The sequence below is a fragment of the Silene latifolia genome, chromosome 6 (genome assembly GCF_048544455.1).
Source record: "Silene latifolia isolate original U9 population chromosome 6, ASM4854445v1, whole genome shotgun sequence".
Taxonomy (NCBI): Eukaryota; Viridiplantae; Streptophyta; class Magnoliopsida; order Caryophyllales; family Caryophyllaceae; genus Silene; species Silene latifolia.
Genome location: NC_133531.1, coordinates 27,566,163 through 27,585,357, shown reverse-complemented (window position 1 = coordinate 27,585,357; position 19,195 = coordinate 27,566,163). Strand labels below are relative to the sequence as shown.

The window sequence follows — 19,195 nt, the reverse complement described above, 5'->3', positions numbered from 1 at the left end:
AGAATCCAAAGGCGTTATGACGAGGATGAAGCAGACACTTGAAACTAAGACAATGTTACGATCTTATCATCACCGGACATATGCTTTGAGGAATGAGGAATGCAAAACGAAGACGTTATGAGGATGAAGCAAACACTGATACTGTTTGATGAGTAGGTTAATGCGTTAACGTTGTGTCCATTAAAGGTTAAAACTTGGGATAAGGATGATATAAGAATACAGTTTTTCACCCGTCCAATTTTTGTCCGAAAATCGGTTTGGATTTAGTTCTAAATGTAGGTAGGCAGGTAGCTTATATGCGTAATGTGTGTCATATTAGTTGTTAGCGCTATTTGTCTAAAAAAAAAAAAAAAAAAGAAAATTGTTAGCGCTAAGCTGCGTAACTGCTTGCTCAGTGCTTACGCATTTAAGTCACCTCATGACATAGTCACAACACTAACTAATTCTTGCAAATATGATTCGCGAGTCACGACAGCTATATTGGAGGAAAGTTTCTCTCCATTTCCTAAAAAGAAATGGAGAGGTCATTTCCTTTCGGTGGTCCAGATCGAATTCTGGCATCATCGAATGACACAAAATTTATGGGTAAAAATAAAGGGATAATGAGATTTTGTGGGAAAAAATATTATTAAATGAGTTTAAGAGAGAAAATGGAGAGAAAGACATCGAGAGGATCCTTTCTCGCTCTATTGTATAGGCCTTTGACCGAAATTCATGTTTGAAAATCGGTGCATGGTAACCGGAATAATAAATCCGGTTATATCTCAAGTTTATATGAAAAATTGAGTTTGGGTTTGAATTAAAAATTCGGTTTGAATACCCATTACCCAATGTTGCTCTCACCTAGTTGAAAACATCGATTGGTGATATTTATGACTAGAGGTGACAATTGGACTAGTCGAGTTGAGTTTGGGTTGGGTCAAGCCGGATTGGGTCATCAGATTTGGGTCGTATTGGGTCACCCTCCCTTTTCGGGTTGAGTTCGGCACGCTCGGGTCATTTCGGGTCAATTTCGGATCGGTTGGGTCAAGCCTTGTCGGGTCATTATCGGGTTAGTTTCTTTATTGTATTACTTTAACCTTTTATTATTATGTTTAGTTTTCGCCCATTATTTGGTTTTATACTTTGTTATCAAGTCACACTTATCAAACTAAACACTAATTCGCTTTCATTTTGATCAATATTAAGCTTAATAATTGTGGGTCAACAATTTAATCGGGTGGATATTGGGTCGGCTCAGGCCACGAATCATCGGGTCGTTTCAGGAGTCGGGTCACAAATGGGTCCGGTCAGGTCAATTTCAGGCTATTGCTTTTTCGGATCCTATCGAATCAATTAAAGTTTACCAACTCTATTTATGTCCCATATCTAAACTCCTTTTTCACAATTAAAAAGTTTGTCAAATGAAGAGCCACAGAACAAAATGAGGTACTGTAGAAAACAGATCGATATTTCCAAAGAAATGAGCGTCTCTTTTGTGCAACTACCGAACTGTACTATTGTATGATCAATAAAAGATGGGTGATGAAATGGATGTAACAGAATAAGGAGGGAATCATTTAAATAATGTGGAAACTTTGATAAATAAATCCAATCAAAAATGTGTCTTCCATACATCATCGTCCTTTCTTTACGCCTTTTATATCTTTCACATTCATTTTTCCATATATTCAACTTTTATACTCAATATCTAGAATCTTTTGAGTCGTCTAAAGTCTAGCCTCATATATTCAACTTGACTTTGTTGTTGATTCTATTGCTTCCGGAGTAATTGACTTGTCTCAATTCTATTTTTCCCCTTAACCACTTCACATGAGGCCCATATAGTAAATACGAGTAATTTACAACATAAAAAATAGTATTGACCTTCTAAATTGACTTGTCTCAATCCTTAAAAATATATCTAGAATCTTTTTAGTTTAGAAGGTTGAGAAAGTAATTTCAATTGTTTTTATGTCAACATTTATTCCACCAACATTAAAATGTTTTTCATTTCTCTCAGTCATATTATTACTTTAATGGTGATTATATATTTAGACCTTATGAAAGTGATTCTCACTCGAATTATTCGATTTTTACTAGGTTATTATGGATTGAATCATACAACATACAGTCTAGTATAAACCGTACATGCAATATCGAGTTATATATTAGAAAAATTAGTTTAACTACAAATTTTTGAAATTTTCTTAATAAAGATTAGTATATAAAAAAGAATGTGTTTTAAGGTGATAAAATACTAATCACAATAAGTAGTGATAAGACTAAAATAGTACGTTCAAATAAAATAAGTCAAAGCACTATTAGCAATTACAATTATGACAATATGACCAATAAAAGTAAACCTTCCAGAAGTCATAGACAAAATAACTCATGTTTCATTATAACAAACTTAATTTTGTTATAAAAATTGGTTATTTCATATGATACACATGAAAAGGTTTTGGTGAGAGAGTCTTTTCATATGATTTTACGGTTAGCATAACCAAAATGTCATATGTTCAAATCCTAAAAACCTTTAGAAATCTTACAAACGAAGTAGATCTTTGCATTATCCATTTTTCAAGCATAATGGGCCTTCGAGTATGAGTGACAATTTTTGTGATTTTTTCCTCTGGCTCAATAAAAAGTACCAATTCACGTCCAAAATAAATATAATATCACAAAATCTCATTGAAGACAGCGATATCCGTCACAAGCTTGTGACGGATACCATTTCCTTTCACAAAATACACATGAGAGGTGAGTGGGGAAGCACATGGGGGTGGCCCCACCTTGTCCCTCTCCCTTTTTGTGAGAGGTCTTGCTTGTGACGGAATTAGCCCGTCACAAGCAAGACGCTTTGATATAATACTAGTATGGATCCCGCGCATACATGCGCGGTATTTATAGATCTTTTACTTTATAATGTATTATTTAAGATATAAAATTGACGTATTATTAATTTTTCATATTTTAATATAATAAAAAATTGAAATGGAAAATTAATTAAAAGAATTAAGTAAATTCATGAAATGTATACTTTAATGAAATTTTTCATCACAAAACTAATGATTACAATTTATAAATTTTCTCAAATAATTTAAAAGATTTTTTTTGTCAAGAAATTAATAATATAAGTTCATAATTTTTTTTTATACGAATTAAATACTCGTACTTGGTAAAAAAAATTATGCGAAACTAATAATATCAATTTTTTCGGTTTTTCATATACGAAGTTTAGATTTATACCAGTTTTGTTTTATTTTTAAATTAAAAGATTATAATTTAATTAAAAAAAATTATTGATTAAAGATTATATCTTAACTAAAAGATAATAATTTAATAAAAATAGAGTTTTGTTTCCTTATTTAGCCAACTTCCTTTGGAGGGAAAACTATTGAAATTTTTTATTCTCATAGTAGTAAATAAAGGGGAATGCAAGTTGAAAAAATATTATCCCTTTTTAAATGTCATAGAATTATTTATTATATGAAATAAATCAGTATGACCTAGTCAAAGATATGATATAATGAAACCCAAAGCCCAATATAGAGCAACTCATTTAGGCGGGAAAACTTGAGAATCCTCTTATTCTTTTAGTTTAAGGGGGATTGGGTCGTTAAGTAAAATACTTACTCTTTGATATGATAATTTCTTATTATTTTATCGAAAAGTTTCTTAACATACGCAAACATAGTTAAATATTCCTAGATTCCATATGTATAAACTATAAAGTAATATTCATCTCCAATGTTTAAAAATAAAATGACAATGTGAAACTCATTTTCCTTTAGCTAATTTTTTTTTTTTTTTCCTGTAATGCTCTTTCTAAAAAGAAGCTTCAAATCCAATTTTTTTTAATTTGAAAATCATGAAAAGAGATTATTTATTTATCATATTTCAAAAGAGTTGCACCCTTGACCCTTGGCCAACCAACAACTTTGACCAATAAGAACCAAATATGACCATTGACCCTTCTCATCTTTGTGTTCTTCTTTAGCACTTAAATTAGTTAATTAGCACTTTCATGTAGATTAATCTATGAGATCTCAAGCACTATAATGCTACATTCTATGTAGCTTCATCATCACCCCATTATTAATCCACTATTATTGCACTATCTTTCCATGCACCCTTTATTTTTCTTTTATAAATGTAGTCATTTGGACTTAGTCTAATATAAAATTTGATTAAACCCCATCACTTTCATATTAAATCATCCTAGAAAAAATCAATGCTTATTAAAACCAACATCTAGAAAATAAGACCATCTACTATATAAAGTCATAAATTTCCTTCATTTTGTTAAATTAGTTCTTCACCATTGAAAATAATTAACAAAAATGGCTGCTTGTAATAGTAATAATAATAATGTTGTAAATAATATGGAGAATGAAATGAAATTAAGGGAAGACTTTGAAGTTAATGTAATGAAAAACATGGCAACGTTTAAGAAGAAGAAGCAAAGGAAATCGAGTTATTTTCGTCCGAAATTCGGGTGTTTTGGATTGGATATTGATTCACCAACTGTTGATAAAAAGAATGAAGATGGTAGTGTTGATATGGTGTCTGCTAATGAAGATGGTTTTCCTAGGACTAATGCTCCTACTCATTTGATTGTCATGGTTAATGGTATCATTGGCAGGTTAGTACATTACTCATTCATTGATCGTTACCCCCTCCGTCTCAATCATTTGTTTACCTTTGATTAAAATATTTATTTTTGTGTATGATCGTTGTATGGTACGGAGTATATTATTGGTTGAGAACTGAGATTGATTTTGACTGGTTTCTAACTTTGGTCATGGACCCATGGGTCTAACAGTACAACTCCGTTGCGCGTTATTAGTTAAGTTAGCTGACATCGTTACAAATGGGTGCGTAGTATATTCTTGATTGGCATTGGCCTGCTTTTGATTATCTGATTATAATGGTTAATAGTGCAGAAGATTGGAGATATGCAGCAAAGCAGTTTCTCAAGGCATATCCACATGATGTTATTGTTCACTGTATGTTATTATCATCACTCAACTTCTCTTAACTGACTGTTTTTTAGTTGCGGATATGCTCATTGTTTGCTGATTTGCATTGTACAAATGTACAGGCAGTGAGCGGAACACTTCGACTTCAACCTTTGATGGAATCGACACAATGGGAGAACGTCTAGCAGACGAGGTCAGTTATAGGCTCATATATAGCTTTTTATTATCTTCTCTGTAGCGTAACTGAATGTGAAGGTACCTGAATTAAATTCGAGTTCTGATATCTGATTGCAGGTTATATCAGTCATTAGGCGGTATCCGCATCTTTGCAAGATTTCATTTATAGGCCATTCTCTAGGAGGTTTGATTGCAAGATATGCAATTGCACTACTGTATGAAAGTAATTATGTGAGTAAAGCTTTCAAAGAAAACGGAGAATTTGAGGGGGATATGCAAAAACAAGTAGTTCATGAACAGAAATTTAGTGGTAAAATTGCGGGTTTGGAGCCAATGAATTTTATAACAATCGCCTCACCACATCTTGGTTCAAGGGCACACAACCAGGTAATCTCATCTGGTTATCTTACTTGGACAATTCACTTCTTTTTTTTTGTGATAAGTTGGCTTGACAGGGTTTTGTTCGTCTTCAGGTCCCTTTGTTCTGTGGGTTACACACATTAGAAATTTTTGCACGACGAACTTCGTGGTTTCTAGGGAGAACAGGAAGGCATCTATTCTTAACTGATGGTGGTAAAGGAAAGGCACCTCTTCTTCTTAGAATGGTGAATGATTGTGAAGGTCTTCCATTCATGTAAGCTTACACTTTGATTTACTGTCGTTTTTTTCTGAAGTATAAAACCTTCTTACTCTTAACTGATTAGAGATTATGTTTGGCCTCAGGTCCTCATTGCATTCTTTCAAGCGACGGGTTGCCTATGCAAATATTCAATTTGACAGTATCCTTGTTTTAACTTTTATGTTTCTTAAGATTAGTTTCTTATTATTAAGACTATGTTTGGAAGAATGGAATTTCGAGCATTTACGACATGATAATTATAGACATTAAAATTTGGATATGCACTTGATTATATTGAACTCCTTAACTGTTACAATAGAGCTTGTTGGATGGTGTACCTCCTCGCTGCGCCGTGAAACTGAACTTCCTGAGGTGAGATTAGTTCCTTCACTTAAGTTACATGTCGCATGTCAAATACAGCACCCCTACAGTCCTACCCAAACCAAGCTGACAGTTTGATGCTACGTTTGAGGTGGAATATAAAAAAAATTCACAACATAGTTCAACATCCCGTCTCAGGGGATGAATCATCGTATCTCTGGGAGGTGTCCTAGCACCCAACCCTGCTGGCTTTGTGGATTCATATAGAAAAAGAGTACATAAACTACCAGTCAGGCCAGTCGGTTCCATTGCGTCCTATTTTTACTCTACGATCCTATATTTTGATCAACCCACTCTCGACTTTAAATGCATAATGTTCATACTAGTTACCGAGTCCATCACAGATTACAGTAATGTGTTGGTCCCTCCTACCTTCATTGAGACCACCCTTTCTGATATTCCTTGCTGTTATTTGTTTGCAGCTGAAACATAAGCCTAGGAATGAAAGATATCGACATATCGTAAATGAAGAAACACCCGCTGTTGATGCACCTCAACAGGACTTTACTAGGCAGCCCTCAGTAACAGGAAGGACAAACATGACAACTCAAGGTCAGCCTTTTTATTTTTTGCCGAGATATGAACTCCATCCCTGATTACTCTTCCAAGTTCTAACTGATCCAATGATTTCATTTTTGCAATGACTGAACAGAAATAACGGAAGCAATGATCACACAACTAACTAAGCTAAGCTGGCATCGAATTGATGTTAAATTTGGCGGTGGTAGACATAGACTGCTTGCTCACAATTCAATTCAGGTTAGCTTCTCATTCTCTCATACACCGTAAAGTTGTGTAAGCCATACAAATATTATATATTGTGGCTATGTTGTTTTAGGGCTATGTATCGCTTCACTAGATGTTGCCAAAACTGTATGATCTGCCCTTCGGATATTGTGAAATGGCCGTCTGTCAATACAGTCTTCATTAAAATTCACTGGAGACATTTTTTCCGTGTTGAATCAGCGAAGAGGCAGTTGATCCTAGGCTGGAATCTCTATGCCACTTGAATTATGTGTTGGAAAATGATGATTTCAAAAGCACAAGTTTTTGTATAACTTTCGAAAGCTAAATCTATGTGAAACGCTTATTGTGAAGATATTTGCGATTAGATTTCACCGACAAAGTGTTGCTTTGTTCATCGTAAGTTTCCTGAAATAGCCTGTTCAATTGCAGGTGCAAACATACTGCATCAGTAAAGCAGGAGCCGATGTTATACAGCATATGATCGACAATTTTGCTCTCTAGTAATACTAGAGTTGTGACTTAAACATCAAATTAAGATAGAAGAGAAGTGAAACAGATGTGCACTTGTATATATCTGCGGTTATAAATTATAATCAAAATTTTGACAAACTCCATCTTGTATAGCTTACTGGTTATTGGTAGACACCGACACCCCTGTAACAACTTAGGTCATCTTGTATGCTTGTATATGTAAAATACATCTTGCTGTTTGATGTATGATGTAATTTATTCAACATAATATATAGAAGATTAGATTTGTCGACTAATGGTGTTCATAAAGTGGCCTGGACCGTTAAACTGGACCGCTTACTGGCCCGTCAAATCAGATAGTTCCGATCTGCTCGCCTGGGTACACAAAAATGTGGTGACCACTAACCAGTCTCCGGTCCGGTCCGAAGTTGAAAAGAAAACCTCAAATTGCCCTTCCTAGCCGAACGCCCCAACTTGTCCGGTCCCAAACCGTAAGAAGCCGGACTTCAAAGGTTCTGATCCAGTTTGTCCCTTTCTAACTGGCCCGGTCTTTGGGTTTAGCTGGTTCAGTCCCTTCCTAAACCTAGAGCTGGGAAGTCTGGCCCAACCCGAACCCGAGCAAATCCGACCCGAGAAAACCCGAGAATATTGCAACCCGTAACTCGACATGACGACCCGACCCGGTATTGACCCGATAATTATTAAGCATAATATTTTGATCAAATTGAAAGCGAATTAGTGCTTAGTTTGATACCTTGACTTAATAATGAAATAATTAAACGAAATAATGGTCGGAATACTAATTTTAATTGCTCAAAATTGAAGTAATTCGATAAAATTGCTCGGCCCGATAATGATCCGGCCCAAACCCGACCCGATACACTATTTGACCCGAACTGATCCAACCCGATAACGACTCGACCCAAACCCGACTCGACCCGAAAGGGTAAGATGACCCGATATAACCCAAACCCGACTTGACCCGACCTAAACCCGACCCGGCTGACCCGATTGCCACCTCTACCTAAACCTAGAGTTGGCCATGGGTCGAGCTCAACCTTGTCGACTCTGAATCGGCACTTGAGGATGGAGTGGGCTGGCCGGGCCGGTTCCGGGGATGATCAACCTTGAACTGGCTCTTAGGCGGGTCATTGGCGGGCCGTGCCACAAGTTGGTCCAATTATCATTATCATTTTTTTATAATTTTAAATGGGTCAAGTGACGCACCGGCTCTAAGACCCTAACGAACCTGGAAAAGTTGGGCAAGTCACCCCGGGTCACGGACATGCCAACCGAGCCTTGTCTCCAATTAGATCAGCTAAAAACTAAAAACCTCTGTTTTTTTTTTTTTTTTTGGTTTAAATGAGTAACTATGTCGCGAGTGAAAATCGAACCCCAGACTTCACGGTTAGGGTAAGAGAGCTCTTACCACTTAAGCTAACTCTTGTTTTCTAAAACGATAATAGAGTTGCCTTAAATCCGACCTCCTCTACGCTTCAGAATAGACTGTGTTAGGTGGTGAGGTGATATGTTATCATAGAATGAAGACTCATAACACATAAATGAAGCGTCATATTCAATCAATACAAGTTAGTCTAGAGTGCTTGCCAATCCAGAGAGAATCAACAATCACGGTGATTGCGTGGTAACATGACATGAATTAAATGTCGTCAATAAAGACATGAAATACAATCAACAGATTCTTCAAACTTATTTTTGTCATTATTATTTTGTTGTCTACTTCTAGGATCTTACACATTACCCATTATTCTATCAACTAAACTTCCATATCTTTGCAAATATCAACGCTTGCGTAATTTTGTCAGGTTAATCTTTTTCAACCATACTTCTTCTTTCTTGGAATTTCCAACTCAACTATGTGTTCTTGACAAGTAGCGTGTACATGAGGTTAAAGTCCTTAGATTTTCACTATTTTCAACTTTCAACATGTTTTTTAACGGTGTGTACTGTTATTTTTTCTTGGAGTAGGTGAAGTACTTGCCACTAACGGCACTTGTAAGTAGGTTGCCAACATCTAACACTCAAACCCCTATAAGGCTATCCAATTTATTTATTTTTAAAGACCAAAGTATCGGTGATAAACATGAAACAGGTTAAGTAATGTAAATAAGATAAATGCCATGTTTTTTTGGATTAAAACTGACTAAATTGAACTAAATGGACTTGACTTAAGCTGAATTAAATCGACCTGAAGTGAACTGATAAGAACTAAAATTAGATTGGAAAGAATAGAGTCTAAAGCAAAACATCTAGATATTAGTAATAGAAAACTTGTCCTATCAAGTGGATATATTTGATCCGTTTTAATCTTAACACGGATATATCTGTCTTAAGAGAGACTAATTAAAAGCGATGGACTATAATATGCTCAAAACTAAATCAATTCACCTTTATTCGAAGTGACAGTAAACATATTTAAAATGACGAGGATAAAATGTCACAAGAAACGGTTTCACGGTGAGACGACACTCACAGAATAATTAAATAAATGCATAAGGTAGTATTTGTTTGTAATCCTACCAAAATTTGGTTTTATAGAAAGAAAAAGGGTTTTTTGTCAAAAACTACCTTATATTTAGGGGTATTTGTAAAAAAACTACCTTATATTATTTTTCTTGTTTTAGACTACCTTTGTTTTCTCATTTTTTGGTCAAAAACTACCTACGCTGAAAATATGGCGAGATTTGGTCAATTTAGTGATATTAACCTATCTCACATGACTTTCCTAACATCAAACAACATTGATCAACTGCGTCCAAACCAAAATTTAACTTCAGATAAGCAAAATTAATAAATTTCACATTTCAATAATAACTACAAACATCTACTAAAGTTTAGTGTAAGTACTTTATGACTTCCCAAAATCGGGCCTTAGTAAGATTAAAACATAAAAGAGTCGTGTGAGATACGTTAAAGCCGGAAAATAGACGAAATATGTCTAGATTCTTAGCGTAGGTAGTTATTGACCAAAAATAAAGAAAACAAAGGTAGTTGAAAACAAAAAAAATAATATAAGGTAGTATTTTTACAAATACACCTAAATATAAGGTAGTTTTTGACAAAAAAACCAAAGAAAAATGAGATAACGTTATCCGATGATACTGACTTTTAATATTCCGTTCTCACATATAAAATGTGGACCCTACATGCACATTTCTCTTTCCATAATATAGGGTCTTCAATGTGTATGTGAGAAGGTGGTATTAGAATTCAGTATCACCTGTTAGAGTACTCTCACCTGGTAACACTCATCATTGTCCAAATAAAACCTATTGAATTAAAATGAAATAATTTAATTATTATTTTTAACCTGAATAACCCGATTACCAAGTCTACTTACCCGATATACATAATACATTTATTGTGGAGTAAGGTTATTTGCTAAAGTGAAGTTTTCAAGCTGTAAAAATTTTCCTTTTAAAAAAAGTGAGAATATATTGACCTGGCTGTATAGTTGCCAATCTAAATGTATTGATGACATATTGTCTATAGCTAGTTGTCCTGACAACATTACCAATAAACAGTTTCTATAAAAGAACACAAATTCTCATGGAAGACATGACATATCCGTCACAAGCTGAAGACGGATACCATTTTACCTCACAAAGTACCCACTTTTTCTCTCTCTGCAATACTATTCATGTGGTCCCTTTCTCCACTAACCCATTTTGTTACCATTTTATCTCACAAAATATCCGTCACAAATGGTAACCCGTCACAAGGGAGACCAATTGATAAAAGAATCAAAATAGTTGGTGATTAATTGGGTGATTATAAGCACAATCATACAAACTAGTCATCGGTTCATTAAGTGCATTTTCACTATCTACTCCTAGATGCTTAGATGAGTTGCATTTGACAACCACACACGAAAAATTGTTACCTTAAAAGAACAAAATTGACAAACCCAACCCGCATCGATTGGAACCCAACTCATAAAATTTAAACATATTGATATATTATAAAGGTTCGAATAAATTTAATTTAAAGAAAAAATAACCACTTATGCCGCCTGAGATGACCCAACCAAACTGGTTGAGCAAAATCTGAGGCCACCTTTAAAGTATGACCTAATTAACTCGATTTATGATTTAATGACGATCTCGTGAGTTAAAGTAATTTTAGCATAGTAATGAAGACAAGTAATTGTCAAAATCAAAAGATGAAATTATTTTCCTCTTGAAATGAGTTGATATAATGATATGTAGATGACTAGATATTGTAACTGACCTTAAACTAACATCACCCTCAAGACCTCAATACACCAACTGACCAAACTAAACCGTAATGACAACATCAAACTCGTCCCCACCCCCAACCCAAACCCAAACTCAAACTCAAACTCAATCCCGACTCTATCCAACCCAAAACAACCAAACCAATCCGATCTCGAGTCCGAAAAATGCTTACTAAAGCTATACAATCACTTGACAACCCCATTCTCCTCATAATAGAACAAAACCAAAACCCATTCCCTGATGTTCCAATGGTTAATAACTCAAATACTTACACACTTCCACAGTCCCACGTCGCTATCCCATTCCCCTGCCCTGATACCAAAGCTAGCCCTTCTCTTTCCATCTCGTGTAGCATAAGTTTTTGATTGTTTCAAATATTTTAAAGGCTCTTTCAACGAGGTTTTCTATTGTTTTTATTTATCCTTTGCTTTTTTTGGCTTTCTTTTAACTTATGCTTTCTGCTCTCCCCCTTTTGCCTTCTCTTCTTCCCTCTCAATATTTCCCATCTTTATTATAAATTCAATTCTCCTTGCTATTTTCATTCAATCACTTAATCATAATTTTATACATCAAATCTTTGTTTCTTTGCTTGTTCTTACCATTTTCATTCATTCTCTCAAATGGGTTCCTCTCAAAATCTTGTCTTTCCCATCACAATTCGACATCTTGTCATTTCTTTGTTCCTCTGTTTGTCTTCCTCCTTCTTTCATCCTACAGGCTCTGTTCAAGGTAATTACGATTCCAAAACCGTCTTTTTTTTTGTTTCCGTAATTATTGTGTAAGACGGTCCTACAATAACACTTGTTTTGTTACAGGTAGACAAATTTCAGACTCAAATGTGGTGGTACTAAAGGTAATTAATTTATAATCAAGAAAGTTTTGAATTTCTTGGTTGCGACACGTGACCAAAGTGAAATGTCGAAGTAACATGCAATTTTGTTTTGAATGTAATGTATAGGAACAAGAAGAGAAGGTGATAGAAAGAGGATTAATAGGATCAAGTCCACCAAGATGTGAAGGAAGATGCAGAAATTGTGGACATTGTGAAGCAATACAAGTACCAATAGTACCACAACAAGGTTTCCCAAGAAATCATTTTGTAAGATCAAGAACACAAATTGCATATGCTAGAGGAGATTCTTTGTCTAATTATAAACCTATGAGTTGGAAATGCAAGTGTGGTGATACCATTTTTAATCCTTGATTATTAGACAAAGTTAATTAATTTTTAGGATTAATTAAGATTAATTCTCTATGCTTTGTATATATAGGAAGGGAATCAATTCTTGATTTGATTAATTAATTAATAGTTAAATACAATATTATGTGGTGTAATTAGAGGATTTGGTTGATGGGTTTTGTCATCTGATTATTTACTGGTAATTGTACTGCAAGACGGTCTCATACTCTGAGGCAGTCTATGAGCTATCTTTTTATATAAAGGAATCGTATGATGGTATGACATTGTCTTACATTATAATTTGCGAGAAACGAAGGTGCAGTGAAAAATGAAGCGTGTAGTAAGGTGTTGCTTACGTTAATCTACAAGATAATCTAGTAAACATGGTAGTCTTAGGTAGGTAGGCCTGTTCATAATCTGTCATTAGGAAGTGACCTTTGAATTCTGTCACCATTTCACCAAAGTATGGTAATTTGTGCACTTGCACAGTTGCACGTGAGATACAACTATTTTCTGATTGTTAATTGTTTTGTTGCTAGTAGTAAATTAACTGAGTTGGGGTCCTAAACTTTTTCGAGTCGAATTTGCTGGTTAAATATCCATGTACAAGTAAGATTTACTAGAAAAATCATGTTTCAGAGCCTCAAATAGTTTTTTGGAACCGATCTCTCAAGTTTATTTGCTAGGTACCGAGTAATTATGTAATGTTTTTCTCGAATTTTATATGATGTCCTTAACAGAGTATATTACTTACCGTAACATAACGAGACGATGCAAAATAATGTCTGGGAATATTTGATGGTCAAATATATAGGGAATAGCCTTAAAAGTAAAGAAGACATAAATGAAGAGTGGAAAATTAAGAGTGGAACAAGACGAGACAGACGGGTACGAGTATCTTTTAGTAAGATCTGGAAAATTTTGTCCAATATTTGGAGCATCTTTAATTGCTTGAGAATAGTTTGTCGAGGGTCAAAAACGAAATGAGTAGTCAACATGATAATAAGCATGTTATTCAGTTGGATTTTTTATTGAGTTTAATCAAATCAAATCAGTTCTACTATGGGAGCTTTAGTTTTGATTTGAGTATAATTCAATTCACGATGACTTTGATTACATTTCAATTGATTTGAGTCATCTTGGGTTGATTTAGTTTTGTATAAGATTAGATGAAATTCAGCTTAACCGGTATTTGGTTGAATGTGACCAATTTGTGTAACCATTCCTAATATTTTTCATTAACAAATTGATATTTTAAAGTCATATGATTGGTTCAATTAATAGCAAGGAATTAGCATTCGTTATCTTCTTATTGAATACGCACTAAATAAATGAAGAAAAGATTATTATTCAGTGTAAAGGGAGCCACTAAGACGAATATGTTGCCAACCAGTTATAAACTCAGTTCATGAGTATCACTTATCGACTTTATCCGTTAATCCAACTACGTCTGCACAAAAAATATATAATAACTTACTCCCTTCGTCCGGATCAAGAGTTATCTATTACTTTTTGGCACAAAGTTTAAGGAAACATGTGAAAATGATTTTGCACCACACAAATCAATCATCTCTCACTTACACAGAGAGACCCACAAAAATATGCCAAAAAAGAAATAGATAACTATTAATCGATACACCCAAAAAATGAAATAGATAACTTTTGACCGTGACGGAGGAAGTACAATCATGCACACTACATTAGTAAACCTTTTAATTCGATAAACGAGAATTTGGAGAAATCGAATCTAATGTCTAAACAAGGGGTGATAACGAGACGAAACCATTGCAGCTCCAGTTCAGCTCGATCAAAGCTCGACTGGTGTGAACTCGACTCGAGCTTGAATTAAAGCTCGCGAGCATGGTAATGAACTCAATTTTCTTAGCTCGGGTGACCTTGAGATCTACTAAGCTCAAATGTAAATTTACAAGCACAAGTCAAACAATGCCAAGCTCGGGCAGTCGGGCTCAGTTCAGAAGCCCATAAACTGAATTTGCCGGGTAAGAGAAAAACAAGTGTAACGTGTACGTATGTAACATGTATATCCTGCTGCAAGAGGGGGGGCCATAAAAGGGAAAGAAGGAATGGCAAAATGTTATGTAATGTCGAGTTTCATGGCGGACTTCTCCGACTCATACTTTCCTCAGGTTACTCACGTGAACTTCTCTGCCATTTCTTCTACTCCCTATCTCTTTCTTCCTGACAATTTCTTGTTTCCTCTTTATTTTTGCAGGATTCTTCTTCTATCTTATTTTGTTTTTTTCCTCTTCATATTCGAGTTATACTACACTTTGTCAAACCCGGATTAGATCGGATTTCGTAAAATTCAAACCCGACCCACATGATTAGTGGACACTGATTCTAACCCAAACCTGTTCAATGTCCACAGCTTCACAATCTAAATCCAATCCAATCTACTCCGTATATGATCTGAAATCCAAATCCGTACACAATCAATTGATAATATAATTCAAAACTCGATCCAGAACGTGATTTGACCCAATTCAAATTTATCTTGTAAGACAAAGTTGACAACTTAATTCTAGTAAAAATCTAAAAGTTTTTCGAAAAAGTTAATTGGATCAGGTTTGGATGTGTAATATGTTAATAAATTTGGTTCGGGCTTTTCAATGTTTGTTTAAATATAGGTTTTAAAATGATGGATCGGCTATGAGATTTGAATTGGATTTTTTTCCCTCCGGTTGGTTAGGTTTTTGGAGTAACAATTAAGGGATAACAACTGGTTTCAGCCTTAATTTACCATAGAAGGGCAAGAAGGCGGTGAGAATCTATGTTTTGGAGTAGTGTGCTCAAAGGACATATGTTAGAAAAACCGATTATTCATGCTAAAAATATGCACTGAATAGTTCGTTGTGAATGCGTTTGATACTGTTGTTCAAAACTTGATTTACTTTTTGTCTGTGGAATGCTACGACGGTTCCGAAAACTATAATCTGCTGTCAAAGCTAGCGCTCAACCAGTAGGAAAAATTCACTTTCAAACAGTAATTAATGTTCGTTGATAATTTGCCCAGGTAGTACCTTATTACTCCGATGATCTACCAAGTACGTCAAAGACAAGTCGGAAAATCTGATGTGTTTGCTGATTGATAGCCTTGCGAAATGTTTGTATTGTGATTTAAAACGGGATTAAATTAAAAATGGTATTCTATGCCGTAAATTGTGTACTGATCTCTGCTGTTCCTTTGCACTAGCTTTTTATTACTTGTAAAATTATAGGTTTAGTTGCGGCATTGGAAGCTGTCGGTTCTAATGCATAAACCATTTGGATTCAAAATCACCTCCTTCTGAAGCACAGGTCATCTAATAGTTCACAGTAGCTGATAGCAACGAGGCCTTAGATTCAGCTTACAGAGAAGTTGAACAACATTTTGTGGACAGTCCAATGTTGTGTCATAGTGTGGATCGTTTTGTCTGTTAACTCTTGTGAAGATGCCTAGACAAGGTAAATTTGACTGTTTGGCGGAGCAAACATTTCACGTTAGGGAGCGAGAAATTCAAGCGGGAATGAACTACTAATATAATAGAGTAAACTAGAAAGAAAAGCGAAATTTCAATCAAAGTTTTTAATTTTCTCAGTGTGCTGTGTGCAGTGCGGTGAACTCCCCTACTCGCCCCCGCCTGTCTCCGCCTACAACTCACTTTAACGGACTATACTAGAGTTCTACTGCAATTGCACTCTACTTCAGGTTTTCCCTGCTAAGTCTTGCGACTTTCTCACATTGTAAGTTGTAACGTGAAATTATCAACATAACAGAATCTCAACAGTATCAAACGCATTCACAACGAACTATTCACGCATATTTTTAGCATCTAATACAATTTAACTTCAGGTTTCTGTGTGATTTTTCAAGCAATCACGCAAGAAATAATTTGATTTTGCTGACGAAATCGAAGAATTTACAAGGATGTCACTTGTCAGTGGCAGGGGCAGCCAATGTATTGTTGAGGCCAAATATTACTCGGATACCCTTTTGATGATTATCTCGTATTTTTTTATAACTTAGGGGCGGATCTAGGATTTAGAAGTAGGAAAAACGAAGACTAGGAATGCCAAACAAAAAACCATGCTCCCGCCCCTCACAACAAAGAAGGAAGTTTTACATGTAAAAACTCCTGCCAACTGAGCTAGGTTAAAACAATAATTATTTAGTGATGTGAACTATTTATATTCCTAAAAACTAGTTGGGCTTAAGCCCACTATGAAGATCCGCCCCACTCATAAGAAAATTAGACCCTTAATATCTGAGGAGGTGCACTTTTCAAACTCTCTAATTATGTGAATGAGTTGATTTTAATCATAAACTATAATCGTACTCGTATTATTTTGGTTAACACAAATTATAGAATAAGACGGTCTCACATCCTGAGGCGGTTCATTTACATGATGGGACCTTCTTATAGTATGAGACCGTCTCACTCAATAATTACTATTGGGTTAAATTTATATAAATGATTTTTAAAACTTGCGGACGACAACCATTAAAGAGATTAAAAGAAAAAACTGAAGCAAAATGATAAATTTAGACTAACTAAAAGATCGAAAGAATATTAAGTGTGTGAGTCAGTCATCAAATTCATCAACTAGCAATTTATGTACAAGGTTAAATTGCCCGGTATGTAAAAATAATAACGAATGGGAGTCGATCCCACCAAATGTTGAACATTATCATTACCTGCCACTACCACTCTTGATTCTGCCAAAGGAACCCAATCTATTAATTGTGGACGTTTAAATGTAATATAACTAAATAGGTAATTGTTTCCAAATGAGGCCCCAAATGTAATACCACGGTTTTCTGTGCCTAGGGAATTCGGTCGAGTGGGGATACTCGACCGAGTGTGTCTGTTTGAGTTTTGAATCAGAGTTCTGTTTTAGGAGAACTCGACCGAGCAGGTGATACTCGGTCGAGTATGTCCGTTACTCGAGCGAGTACCGGTTCAGTTACGGTCATTTCCGCGGTTTGATTAAGATAATTTGAGAGGCATATATAAGTCGTGTTATCAGACTAAATCATTTTATAATCACTCTTAGTCATCTTTTCACAAACTCTAATCAACGTAGCATTGCTTCTCCTATTATTCTTATAATTCTAAAGGCTGGAGTCATCTGATTTGGGGGTTTTGCATCTCTTTCCGCGTAGATTCAATCAGTAAGCTTTATGTCTTTAGTAGTTTTCATGTTGGTTATAGTTACGCAAACCCTAATTGTGTAATTTGGGGATTTTGGGGTAGTATCATATTATGTGTTGTATATTGATTGATTGTTGTTATAATAGGCGAGCACTTTGTAGAGGAGGCGTTCTAGCTTGATTTGCTGTGCTTTTGCTTGGATCTGATAAGGTAGGGTTTTCCTACTCAGTTGGCTGCATAATTAAATTGATTGTTTGTGATTGACTATTGACATGTGATTGTTGATTGGAGTTGATGGAGGTTGGTTGGTTTGTGATGATGGTTGGATGATTGTTATGGAACTATGTCGGGAGATGGTTTCATACCCATGTTCGCCCCTTATGACTCCCGTCACAAGGGGGATGTGCACATTAAGGAGCTGGGATAGCTCGTTGCGATGAGCGGGGATTTGGTGGGCAAGGCTGCGGTCCCCCACTGGCGGTGCTGGTTACCTGTTGCAATGGGTAACCTGGCAGGGCTACACACTTTAGTGTGTAGTCAGTGATTGGTGGTTGTTGGAGTTGGAGATCGACTGATTGTGTTGTTATATTTGTTTCCGCTACGTATATTGATTTGGTTATATCGTTTTTTTTTTGTGAAGGGTAAGTATATATTAATAAAAGAATCGAGTACAAAGAAGAGTGTGAGTTTCAGCTATTACAAATAAAATCAGAATGAACAAAAATCAAACAAATGCCTTAGATATAATCTCTATCCATTCCTTATCATATTGCTTGAGAGGACTCCTATTCCTTAGCTCAAACCGCATTTTGATATCCTTGCAAAGCTGATTCACGAGCACCTAGGGAGCAATGAGATGAGAGTAAATACGAGCATGATTCCTAGCATTCCAGATGGCATAGGTAATACCTACAAAGCAAGCCCCGGTAAAGAACCTTTGTAAACCCCTTCGATCCCTTCCTAAGGAGTACCACTTGACCATATTATCTACAGGGAACATCAACTGAAGTTTATCGTGCAGAAGACCAACGCATTTCTTGCTATACACACAATTATAAAATAAATGGGCATGACTTTCATCCTCCAGACCACAGATGAAACAAGTAAAGATAGGCTCCAGTCCCATTCTTGTCATTCTATCAAGGGTAAGGAGCTTGCAGTGCTGATTGGCCCATAAAATGAAAGAATGTTTAGGCACATTCAAGTTGTTCAAACAGAGGAATCTCCAAGGAACCTTGGCAGTC

At 35.4% G+C, this 19,195-nt stretch overlaps 1 protein-coding gene across 1 annotated transcript; it reads left to right on the top strand.

Annotated features, from left to right (window-relative positions):
- Positions 1 to 4,190: 4,190 nt before the first annotated feature.
- Positions 4,191 to 7,648, top strand: LOC141586599 (uncharacterized). The gene is made up of 10 exons (XM_074407891.1): positions 4,191 to 4,627; positions 4,924 to 4,991; positions 5,087 to 5,157; positions 5,259 to 5,528; positions 5,615 to 5,775; positions 5,865 to 5,920; positions 6,080 to 6,132; positions 6,564 to 6,693; positions 6,794 to 6,900; positions 7,318 to 7,648. Exons 1-10 carry the CDS (start codon positions 4,326 to 4,328, stop codon positions 7,387 to 7,389), a joined length of 1,290 nt encoding a protein of 429 aa, XP_074263992.1. The 5' UTR covers positions 4,191 to 4,325; the 3' UTR covers positions 7,390 to 7,648.
- Positions 7,649 to 19,195: the final 11,547 nt, after the last annotated feature.

What these genes read in the sequence shown, in the direction of transcription:
- LOC141586599 (XM_074407891.1), top strand. Translation starts at nt 4,326, where the DNA reads ATGGCTGCTTGTAATAGTAATAATAATAATGTTGTAAATAATATGGAG. An exon ending in GTTAATGGTATCATTGGCAG is followed by an intron (nt 4,628 to 4,923) that starts GTTAGTACATTA and finishes AATGGTTAATAG; the next exon opens with TGCAGAAGATTGGAGATATG. An exon ending in GTTCAAGGGCACACAACCAG is followed by an intron (nt 5,529 to 5,614) that starts GTAATCTCATCT and finishes GTTCGTCTTCAG; the next exon opens with GTCCCTTTGTTCTGTGGGTT.